This window comes from Crinia signifera, chromosome 1 (genome assembly GCF_055691185.1).
Source record: "Crinia signifera chromosome 1, ASM5569118v1, whole genome shotgun sequence".
NCBI classification, from domain to species: domain Eukaryota; kingdom Metazoa; phylum Chordata; class Amphibia; order Anura; family Myobatrachidae; genus Crinia; species Crinia signifera.
This window is the reverse complement of record NC_139217.1, coordinates 117,081,214-117,093,975: the sequence shown is the minus strand read 5'-3', so window position 1 is coordinate 117,093,975 and position 12,762 is coordinate 117,081,214. Positions and strand designations below refer to the sequence as shown.

The 12,762-nt window shown below is 43.2% G+C and overlaps 1 protein-coding gene across 1 annotated transcript in view; it reads right to left on the bottom strand.

The window, feature by feature from the left end:
* The window catches only part of GUCY1B1 (guanylate cyclase 1 soluble subunit beta 1), an 81,227-nt gene that overhangs the window by 9,321 nt on the left and 59,144 nt on the right, over positions 1 to 12,762 (bottom strand). The window contains exons 11-12 of the mRNA XM_083172233.1: positions 10,416 to 10,556; positions 7,055 to 7,209 (exon numbers count right to left, since the gene is read on the bottom strand). Of these exons, the coding sequence (XP_083028359.1) occupies positions 7,055 to 7,209; positions 10,416 to 10,556 (296 nt within the window). The remainder of the gene's footprint in view (positions 1 to 7,054; positions 7,210 to 10,415; positions 10,557 to 12,762) is intronic.

The window sequence follows — 12,762 nt, the reverse complement described above, 5'->3', positions numbered from 1 at the left end:
ACCCAGAACTCAGTCTTAGAAAAACTGTGTCCGAGAGTGGAGGAGACTAGGTCATATCCAGGGCGAAGGAGGAGGAATATAGGAAAAAACAAATGAAATAAGAACTGAAAATTATGCAGCAAATGGACATCATGCCATGCAAACACAGAAAAAAACAAAACTTTAAACAGGATGACTATCGCAGGGAGGTCTTGCAGTGTCCCCTGTGAATTCAGATCTGCACTCAACGGGAGCCACCAAGAATCATCTGCTAGCATTTTTTGAAGATGCGAATACCATACTCTCCGTGGCCAATCGGGTGCGATGAGGATTACGGAAACTGACTTCTTTTTATCCGTTTGAGCAACTTTGGAAGTAGAGGGATTGGTGGAAACAAGTAGACCAGGTCATAATTCCATGGAATGGATAGGGCATCCCACTGCTAGAGCTGCCGGGTCTCTGGTTCAGGCACAGTACAGGGGAAGTTTGTGGTTCACTCTGGATCCCATGAGGTCTATCTGTGGTGTCCCCCATTTGAGAATCAACTGGTGAAAAACCACCAGATTCAGAGATCTTGGCGACTGAGATAATCTGCCTCCCTATTCTCCACTCTGGGGATGAACACAGCCGACAGACAAGTGGCAGATAGCAGAATTGGCTGAACTTCCTGTATCGCAGCACGACTCTTCATTCATCCCTGGCAATTTATTTATGCAACCCCTGTTGTGTTGTCCAATTGAATTCGAATCACTCGTTCTCGGAGGAGAACATCCGCCCGAGTATGGGAAGGAAGATCTTCAGTGCAACCATGTCCATTATCAGGCCTCAAAACAGAATGCGCTGGGACGGTTGGAACTATTACTTTTTTACTTTTTATTTATGACCCATCCTTGTTGAACCAGAAGCTAACATGTGAGAGCATTTTTCACAACTGTTTCCTGGCATGGGGCATTCAGAAGAATATCATCCATATAGGGGACAAGTGTTACTCCCTGTAAGCGAAGGGCTGATATCATGCACGCGATTATCTTTGTCAAGACACAGGGTGCAGCTGATAGGCCAAAGGGAAGTGCTCTCAACTGAAAGTGATGATCTTGAACCGCGAATCGGAGTAACCTTTGGCGCGGTTCCCAGATGGGGACGTGTAGGTAAGCGTCCTTGAGATCCGGGGACAGTAAGAATTCGCCCGGTTCGAGTCCGGCAATCATCAAGCAAATGGATTCCATTTTGAACCTGTGATACACAGTGTATCGATTTAAGTCCTTTAAATTTAAAATTGGGCAGACGGACCCATCCGGATTGGGAACTACAAAAAGATTTGAGTAAAAACCCTGACCCTTCTGTGCATTTGGAACTGGCACGATTACGTTTGATTGTTGAAGATTCCGAATTGCCAAACCGAGAAGGTCTCTTTTCTCTGGTGAGATTGGGAAACCGGTAGTGAAGAATCGGTTTGGGGGAGGGTAGACAAATTCCGGAGTGTAACCTAGAGATACAACTCTGAGTACCCAGTTGTCCCGACAGACTGATATCCAATGTTTGCTGAAGTGTAGCAGTCTTGCGCCCACTAAGGGATCCCTCAAGTGGGCCGGGAGCCCGTCCTGCCATGGTCTACTCAGTGTACTTTGGTTTATGGTGACGAGATGTAGCTGGTGCAGACACTTAAGTTCTAGATCGTCTTCCTCAATGTCCTCTAAAAGAGGCAAAGTAACCTCTGGATTTTCCTCTGAAATTTGTGGAGCCTCAAAATGCTAGAAAGGATGGCCCTACAACGGGTCTTTTAGTAGGCGGTGCTGATGAGGGAAGAAAGGAAGACTTACCTCCCTTTGCTTGAGATATTAGTTTGTCCAGTTCTGGACCAAAAAGTACCTCCCCTGTATAGGGGAGGGCCTCTACCGTCTTCTTAATCTCTACCTCAGCCTGCCAGGAATGTAATCAGAGGGTGCGCCTTGCTAACACCGCTAAGACCGAAATCCTGGCGCCCAAATCAGCAATATTTGTGGATGCTTCTCCCAAGTAAGAAGCTGCATCTTTAATATTTTCAGCAAGTGGTACTAACTCAGATCTGGGCCTGTTCTCCTGTAAGCCTTTTAGTCAGGTCAACCGCCCAACTCTCCACCACCTTGCTTACCCATGCACTTGACAGGGCAGGACAAAACTGGAAACCAGCCGTTGTATAAACTGACTTCGAAGTAGTTTCCAGTCGACGATCGTGATCCTCTCTCAAGGATACTGCTCCAGGAACTGGGAGCGTGGTATGCTAAGACAACCGCAAAACTGAAGCATCCGTCTGAGGTTGCGTTTCTCATTTTTCTGTAGATTCTGGAGGAAAAGGGTAAAACAAACGTAAATGCTAGAAATGTGAAATTTCTTGTCAGGTGTTTTCCACACAGCTAATAACGGTGCTTCAAGTTCCACAGAGCTTGAGAAGGAAACTAAACATTTCTGGTATTTTCCAAATATAGAAGCCAGAGGCTCCTCATCAGCAATGTAAAGGGTTCATTTTACTGCGTTAATTAACCCCTCAACACCTTGAGAATCATCCTTCACCTCATTGTCCTGAGGGGTTTCCAATTCAGGCTCTGTTATATATTCACTTTCCTCCTCAAAGGTGTCATTATCTAATTATCTAATTAAATAGAGGGAATAGCCTTACGCTTACGCTTGGATAGGTCTGTAGAGGGTTCAGTGGTCTGAGTAGGCGCTGTAACATACATTGTTGAACAGTCACAATGTTGACTCGCCCCAATAAAGTTACAGTCCCCTGTAGGTTTTGAGGAGGAAGTGCTGGAGCGACTGAGGAGCCCTGGTGTACCGGGACCTGCCGTTGTCCTATGGGGGCCATAGTCCTAGCACAGCGTGGGCAACAGCAAGCCTGAAAAAGCCTCCCCTCCCCCCCGTGCAGGAAGACCCGGATGTCTTGTAAAGATGGCGCCGGGTCCTGGGAGCACTGTGTGAATAGCCCCGCCCCCTGACTACCTGGGCTACTTTTAAGGCACCCAGTTTGTAAAATGTATTGCTGGTGAAGGGGGGCTGTTGCAGCACGTTGATTGACGGCCGCAATATGTGTGTATGTGTTGGATATGCAGCTATCAGCTTCCAACACATAGCTGTGCTCCTGCTTGACAGCGCGCCATACTGTCAGGTGCCACAGTGGTGCAGGTGCACCATTGCCAGGTGGCTCTGTGAAGCTGCTGGTTGTGTGGCACTAAGACCCTGGACCCGTAACATAAGCTGCGTGCAGCTGCGACGGGTCCCTGGTGTGGAGGCCCCAGTGCTTGGGGCACAGGAGGTACACTGCGTGCAGTGGCGATCTGCCCCTCTACCAGGATTATCCACATAGCAGGCAGGCAGAATTAAACTGTCTGCCTGTCCTCAGCTGTATAAAAAAAATTGAAGAGCACAGTCCCTCTTAGGAGTCCTAGCTCAAGGATCCGACTCCGACGACACTTTTTATAATACGGGGTCTGCTGGTTGTTGATAAACGGGGAGGAGCCAGCCACACACTAAATTTCTTAAAGTGCCAACTCCTCCAGTACACCAGCTCTATCCCCAATGTAGATAACTGCAGTGTCCCCTGCTGGATGACCGAGAAACTGGGTTATTTGGAAGGTTTCCTAGAGCAATTTAATCATGCATATGAATATCTTTATGCAGAACTAAGGATCAAATAGGGTTAAGGTTACCTAAAGGAAAACAAAAGGGGCAGACTAAATTGGCCAAGTGGCTCTTATCTGCCGTCACATTCTATGTTTCTCTGTTTAGTTAGAAGGAACATTAGGCTAAAATGAAAACATTGGAATGGTATCAGCAGACATTACTCACACTGCAGAAAGGAGACATGCAGGAGAGGTGGTACATGGCTGCTCTAGTATTCCATATATATCGGCTGAAACAACTTGGCATAAAGCGAGCAATTCTGCCTTACATTGCACATGCCATTACATACAGTATTTGGAAATAGAAACCTTCATCCCTTTACCTCTCTGTGACCGGACAATTAGGCTGCTCACAGTTTACCACACAAAAGTTTATTTGGGTAAAGAATATTGCACTCCGTCCATGTTCTAAAGTGGCCATAAATCAACCTGGATGGGCCTGAGATTAACTTACAATATATTTCCAGCCACCGTGGAGATTTCTTTACACAGGATACAACTTTAGGTTTTTCCATTAACCCAAGCCAAGGTACCAGGAATAGTGTCAGATCTTAGAGGTTTAGAACTGCATAAAAAGATTCCTGTCTTTCTCATATTACATTGTTATCTTAACATTGGATAATACCTCAACCCCCCTTCCCCATATACAAATTGGTATGTTTGTCCCATTTACATTCTGCTCAAGTCGGAATAGATATATCGTTTCATTCTTTAAAAGCTTAGCAATTGCTTAGTTGAACCAGTTCATCAACAATGTATTCCTGAAAAGCTATGGAAGAGCTCAGTATCTATGGCAGCCAAGGGCGTGTAGCTTGAGAATTGTTCAACATACAGCTTTGCTGCTGGCCATAGCAAATCATTGGTCATTTGTTGCTAATAGCATCCCCATGAACATGTGTGGGAACAGTACATGCCCCTGAAATACATGGGACCACATGTTGCATACAGATGGAGAGCCTCTCGTTCAGCGCCGGGAATCACTAGAATGCCCCCGCTGTCGATCGCCGACGGTGAGGCACTCAATCTGACTGGGACTTGCGAGCGTCTCACACGTGTCCCAGTATTTCGGCAGTGGGGGTCGGAATCCCTGCACGTCTCCGGTTCAGGGAGCCAGGCACGGTTACGGGGAGGAATTGGAGGGGCTGTTGTTGTGGGTAGCTGCGTGCACTGACTGGCTTAATGAGGCCGGCTACATCTGTACACCCAGCGAACGGGTCACAGGTGGGCATAAAAAATCACAATTGGGATGCATATGCACCTTAAACAGTAGCAAAGATGATGCTAGGCACACCTGTAGAAATTTACCTGAAAACATAAATAATATTTAGATTTGGGTATGGTGTGTTCAAACTGAAATCTACTGTAAATTGCATTGTAGAAATACTGTGTATAAGCCAGTATTTACCCTGCACAGAAACAGATGTGTGGTCTTATAAGCCTTAAGGGGCACATGGGAAACACCTTACATTTCCTTGTTTATTTTCCTGTGAGTGCAACGATGATCACATCCCTGTTCTCTATGCTCTGCGCATACTATCAGAATAAACATTTGAACAAAAAAAGTAACAGAAACTGAAATAAATAACTTAATGTTCAGTGTGAATAAGTAATCTTTATTAGTGAACACCACAGTCTATTTCCCTGTTTATGAAAATAAAGGGTTTAAATCTATCTCTATTTCCTCCCACTCCACTCTCCTCTTGATCCTATACCCTTACAAGTCAGTAAAGCTCTGTCTGTTGTGCTAATCCCAAACTTACCTAAAATCTGTAACCTCTCTCTCATTACTGGTATCTTACCTTCTTTCTTCAAGCATGCACTTATTACTCCCATTCTAAAAAAATAAAATTCTGACCCTAACTGTCTCTCTAACTACTGTCCTATCTCTCTGCTCCCATGCATCTCCAAGCTACTTGAGAGTCTTGCCTACACTCGCCTCACACTTTCTTAACTCCTACATTTTATTGGACCCACTTCAGTCAGGCTTCCGCTCTCAACAGAGACGGCACTGACTACAGTAGTAAATGATCTGGCCACTGCTAAATCTAAAGGCCATTTCTCACTTCTTATTTTTCTAGATCTCTTGGCTGCCTTTGATACTGTTGACCACTCTCTTCTCATACAAACACTACAATCCCCAGGTCTTCAGAATACAGCCCTTTCCTCTTCACTACCATTGTCAGTGGGAGTACCACAAGGTTCAGTTTTAGGTCCTCTGCTTTTTCTCAAACTATACCTCCTCTCTTGACAAACTAATCAACTATTTCAGATTTCAGTATCACTTGTATGCGGACGATAATCAATCTATCTATCAACCCCAGAGTTGTCACCAGTGGTTTTAGGCCGAGTCTTTGAATGCTTCTCTGCTAACTCATCTTGGATGTCTTCTCGCCACCTTGAACTCAATATTTCCAATATGGAATTAATTATATTCCTACCAGCCAAGAGCAGTTACCATCCTGATATCTCCATTACTGTTAACAACTCCACAATCTACCCTACCCCACAAGCTCGCTGCCTAGGTGTTATCCATTGACTCTGAACCGTCCTTTGTTCCCCACATAATCTGTCTCTAAATCATGTTATATGCATCTAAAAAACATATCCAAAATACGATCCTATCTCACACAAGACACTGCTAAATCTCGTATCCATGCACTCATTACCCGCAATGATTATTGCAAAAGTCTCCTTACTGGTCTTCCCAAGAACAGACTCTCACCACTGCAATCCATGCTGCTGCTAGGCTGATCTACCTAGCAAGACGCTCATCATCTGCTGATCCACTCTGCCAGTCCCTCCATTGGTTGCCTGTATTTTACCATATTCAATATAGAATACTTCTACTCACATATAAAGCTAATAATCATACTACAAAAAGTTATATCTCTTTACTTATCTCTAAATATCTCCCAACTCGACCACTCTGCTCTACCACAACTCGGTAGTGCTGAGCATCTTTATGTGCTACTTTTTCCATTAAAATACATCTTAACAGCATTTCGTATACATATACAGCTGCAGTCGCACACATATAGCCATGCCGCATATCATTTTAATCAACAGAAACTGCTTGTGCACTGTCTATATATAGTGATGTGAATAAGATGCATTTTCGGCAAACAACTACAGCACTGTCTATATATAGTGATGTGAATAAGATGCATTTTCGGCAAACAACGACAGCTGGAGTTAGCAGAGCTGCCCGGAAACGGCCCACTTTCTCCCACCAGGCATCTTGTGATCTATGGCATATTAGGGCTAGATGTATGAGGACACATCTGTATTGTGATCAACAAATAATTCAGATTTGTTTAATATTAAAATGCTAGGCCTTGGTAACATATCTTGATCTTGCTATTCCTGTAATATACAGTAGCTAAAATATATTTATCATTAATTCCTTAATGCCTTACCTGTATGTATATTCAGATACATTGATCTTTCCCTTCTCACCAGTTGTCTCCGTTCTGCTGGTCAAATTGACAGTATTTCCAAATAGACAGTAACGTGGCATTCTCTGGCCGATAACACCAGTCACCACCTCTCCTGTATGTATACCTATTGTGATCTAGGAAGGAGGCGATAAATACTCATATAACAAATCTTTATTTTAAAACATAATGAAGTAGATGTCACACATCGGTCTCTGGGACCTCTTTATCGGGTCTGGCCCAAAGCCTTGATTTATAAAAAAAATCTTTAAAAAATTAATTACAGCTAATTAGAAAATTATACATTAGCTCTAATAAAGACAGTGCCTAATTTTAGGAAGTCATGCTCTTTAAGAGTAAAGAGTGAAGCATAGGTCAACATACCGGTGCTCGGGATGCCAGCAGTGGGATTACTGATGCCGGTAGCCCGACACTGGACAGAAGACCCGCGCCGGGATCCCGACATTCCGGTAGGTCGAGAAGTGTTGGGATCCTGAGCATCGGCATGCCGCCGATGGACTTATGGCTGCCAGCACCGTCAGGATCCCTAGAATGTCCCAGCATAAACTTGCTGAAAGTGAAATTTAGAATTTGATGCTGGAAGGAAAGAAAGTGCCTCGAGAGGCTATGAAGGGGGGTAATCCCAGAAATCATACAAGATTTCTATATTGCAGATACCTGTTTGTTTTTTACAGTATATAAGAATGATTATATATTACTGTATGTATTTGTTATTTATATACTCAAAGAAAGGGAGGGGGGGATATGGGAAGTACTTCTGCACAAGAGGTTGGTTGCTATTATCAAAGATGTGGTCCCCAATATTTGGTTGCCGTGCTGTGACTGCAATCTGTACAAGGATGGGGGTGCTGCTAAAGACAATGGGAATTGTACAAGAAAGCAAGAAAGAAAAAGGATTGTCTTTGTTGCTGGCGCACTTAGAGAAAAGAATGTAATAAAATGTAACTTTTAATTCGTATCAATAAAAGAACCGTTCAAGTGAACTGTAAGCTACATACATGACTTTACAAAAAAAACATTGAACAATATATTAAAATGATGCACGCGCTGTGTATATGCCTCTTTCTTTGGTTTGTACTGTCCAGTGTCTACTTTTCAGTGTTTTATGTGTACAATCTTCCGTGTTTAGTGGTCTGGGTTACCAGAGTATTGGGGTACACTAAAAGGTGCGTTCCCTTTCCACAGCTACTTGTATACAAGGTGGGTCTGTGCCCTGCACAATCGAATTTGTGCTTCTGTTTGTGCGTACAGTTTTAGTTGAAAGGTATTATAAGTCCCTACTATGATCACGTCCTCCTAGTGGGGCATATGGGCAATCCGACAGTATGTATGCTATCAAAGATTCCCTCAATTATAAGTCCCCGCCATGGTCACGTCCTCCTAGTGGGGCATATGGGCAATCTGACAGTGTGTATGCTATCAAAGATTCCCTCAGTTTCAAAACAATTTGTCAGACAGAGTAGATTGCCAGTCAGCGACAATTTTATAAGATGGATAGATTGGTACTTTGCACAATCAAATTACGATTAATGTAATATACTAAATAGCGCAAAAACTATTGCGCATACGATATAAGTAAAACAGAACCCCGCTGTACTCACCAACCAAAACACAAATTCGATTGTGTAAAGTACAGAATACTAAGCTATCCTTTTTGTCAGCCGCTTTTTGAAACTGAAACAAATTGACAGCATACATACTGTTGGATTGGATACAAATTTCAGTGCGTATATGTTACAAAATAAGATCAATCTCTCTGTGATCACTGATATAAACACTGCCAGAAGTATAAATAAAACCGAATTTCCCAGTACTCGCTAATTAAACACAAATTCGATTGTGTAGAGTACCGAATATAAACCTATTCCTTTTGGCAGCTACTCTTGAAACTGAACCAATTTTGACGACACACACACTGCCAGATCAGATATAAATCCCATGGTGTATATGTTATAAATTAAGTCCAATCTCTCTGTGCTCACCAAAAAAAGCACAAATTTGATTGTGCAGAGTACAGGACATTCAATCTATCGGCGCTGTCAGTCACTCTTTGAGAAAATTGATCCAACCTGACAGCATACACACTGTCAGACCAGACACAAATCCTATTGTGCATAAATTATAAATTGAATAAACTTACCTGTGTATTAAGCACAAATTTGACTGTGCAAAGTACAAATTTACTTATTTTACAAAATTATCGCTGACTGGCAACCTAACCGCTATATACAAGTATGCAACATGTATATCCGATATTAATACGGAATACTAAGAACTGTATCTGATAAATTGTTCTGAAATTGAGGGAAACCCTGGACAGCATATACACTGTCGGATCGCCCACATATTTCTTACTAGGAGGTGCACGATAGGAGGAACAACACCACCGGGTGTGCCAAGTGTGTACTAATATAAGCACAAATTTGATTGTGCAAAGTACCAATCTATCCATCTTATAAAATTGTCGCTGACTGGCAATCTACTCTGTCTGACAAATTGTTTTGAAACTGAGGGAATCTTTGATAGCATACACACTGTCAGATTGCCCATATGCCCCACTAGGAGGACGTGACCATGGCGGGGACTTATAATTGAGGGAATCTTTGATAGCATACATACTGTCGGATTGCCCATATGCCCCACTAGGAGGACGTGATCATAGTAGGGACTTATAATACCTTTCAACTAAAACTGTACGCACAAACAGAAGCACAAATTCGATTGTGCAGGGCACAGACCCACCTTGTATACAAGTAGCTGTGGAAAGGGAACGCACCTTTTAGCGTACCCCAATACTCTGGTAACCCAGACCACTAAACACGGAAGATTGTACACATAAAACACTGAAAAGTAGACACTGGACAGTACAAACCAAAGAAAGAGGCATATACACAGCGCGTGCATCATTTTAATATATTGTTCAATGTTTTTTTTGTAAAGTCATGTATGTAGCTTACAGTTCACTTGAACGGTTCTTTTATTGATACGAATTAAAAGTTAAATTTTATTACATTCTTTTCTCTAAGTGCGCCAGCAACAAAGACAATCCTTTTTCTTTCTTGCTTTTTTGTTATTTATATGCAAGGCATGATTTGGTAAAAAGCAATAACAATTTTTTTTTGCTGTATAATTGTAATCAGTCAAGTGTATTGCTGGAAGTGCAGTTCTTATGTCTGCATTGAAGGTCCAAAAATAAACTACTGTATCACTGAATAAGCTTGATTTATATTTTGTACACTGCCCTTCGCACAATTTGCATGCTCATTTTTTTACTTTTCATGACAGATAGTGTCCCTAATGGAATAGCACATAAAATATATACCTGCACTGATTCCCCATCGACTTGAACCTGTCCAGCAATTTCTATCATCTCTAAGGCCAGGTGACAAATGGAGCGAGCGTGGTGCACACATGGCTCTGGGAGACCGCTCACTGTCATGTATTTGTCTCCAACTGTTTCAACCTAAAAACATAAATGATATAAATATGTATTTCTAGGAGACAGAGGCACGTAGAATATATTCACTGGGCTAATTTTTATAGGAACTGCATCTGCAGATGTGAATATTGATCACAGATGTTGATGGAATAGTGATGCTATTTCTACAGAATGGGGATAAAATGAATCATAGAGATATATCATCTAATGAATTAAATATGGCAATAATGTAACACAACTTAGGGGTCTATGTACTAAGGCTTGGAGAGAAATAAAGTGGACAATGATAACGTGTCAACAAATCAGCTCCTTACTGACATTTTTCAAACCCAGCCTGTAAACATGGAAGTTAGCAGCTGATTGGCTGGTACTTTATCTGTGTCCATTTTCTCTCTCTCTAAGGCTCAGTATAGAGGTTCTCAAATTCAGTGCTCAGGACCCCACACAGTTCATGTTTTCCAGTTCACCTGGCCGGTGTACAGGTGCATTCATTACTCATTGACACCTTTTAAAAGATCCACATGTGGAGCTAATTATTTCACTTGTGATTCTGAGGAGACCTGCAAAACATGCACTGTGTGAGTGGGGGTCCTGAGGATCGAGTTTGAGAACCGGTGGCTTAGTACATAGACCATAAAAAGAAATTGGATTGTCAGCATCACAGCGCACTAACAACTGCCGCTAGGCTACTATCAAGGAGCACCACTCCTAAGACATATACCAAAGAACAAAAATAGATAGTGTCCCAGCGCATATCAAATTAATAGTTGAAATCCACAGAGTATTTCCAGACTCTGGATACTTGAGTATATGGAACCACACTGACCTTGGTGTTGGTCCCTATGTCCATAAAAAGGTTTCTTTGCAGCACAACCGAGATCTTCAAAACACAGCCAATATTGAGGGAGGTGGAAAGAAGGACAATAGTGGTATTACTGACCTGGGTAGAAGGCAAACTGGAAGTCCTAATGGAATGCATACCGCCATCCAGCGGGATTGAATGGATGTTCACAGGATGAATGGAAAACTTTGTGTCCCTATGGTTATCTCATGAAAAAATGGGGGCACACAAAGTTTTCCATTCATCCTGTGAACATCCACACAATCCCGCTGGATCGTGGTATATGTTACATTAGGACTTACGGTTTGCGTTCTACCGGCCAGAAATGATGAAAACGAACTTCCGGAAAAGTGGTATTTGCGGAAATATACAGAAAAACTGCATCAAAAACGGACCTAACATGCTGGCCACAATATGGGACATTCTTAACACCAGGAATGGATTCAAAAGATGTAAATCTATGTGTCGTGTGTATTCTTTCAGATCCTTTTGTATGTAAAAATTCTATTCTGAGAAGTAATGATTGATATAATTATCTATTATGCTCTGACTTGATTGTTATGATGTGTAATGATCTATCCAGGTTTTGGTGCCCACCTGTGGCTGAGGGATGGTTGATCCCACCCCTTGATCACAGACAGGGTATAAAGGCCTTGTCAGTGGACACAACCTTCACACCCTTAAGGCCCCCATACACTAGCCGATTTTGGTCAGATTTCGGCCAGATCTGGCCGAAATCGGACCAAAATCGGCTAGTTTTGATGTCCCCTCAGATCCAATGCGCGGTCCCGTGGGCATCGGATCTGCGTCGGGTGGTCGGACCTGCTGCACGTCCGACCACCCGACTTGGGACCTAGCGGGGGACACAGGCGGCATAGAGCCGGGCGGGGGGAGCCGGGAGCTGTCAGTACTGAATAAAAAAAAAAAGCCCATACAATGAATGGGAGGCCTGTGATTGGCTGAGCGCTCTCTCAGCCAGTCAGCAATTGGCTGAGAGAGCGCTCAGCCAATCACAGGCTGCCCATTCATTGTATAGGCTTTTTTTTCTAGCACTGACAGCTCCCGGCTCCCTCTGCCCGGCTCTATGCCGCCTGTGTCCCCCGCAGCGTCCCCAGCCCCCCCTGCTCCCACCAGCAGCCCTGCTCTGTAGCCCCCCCCCCTTCTTACCGGGTTTTTTACATGTGATAAATCGAGACGATTTATCACATGTAAAAAATGGCACATCAAGGGGAGCAGCCGGGGAAGCTCAGGGGGAAGTCGGGGGCGACTTGTCCTAAGGACAAGTCGCCCTAGTGTATGGGGGCCTTAAGGAAGGACCCATACAGACCCTTTCCATCGGTTGGCCACATTGTTTTTCCAGCTCAGTCCGGGTGAAAAGGATACATTGTT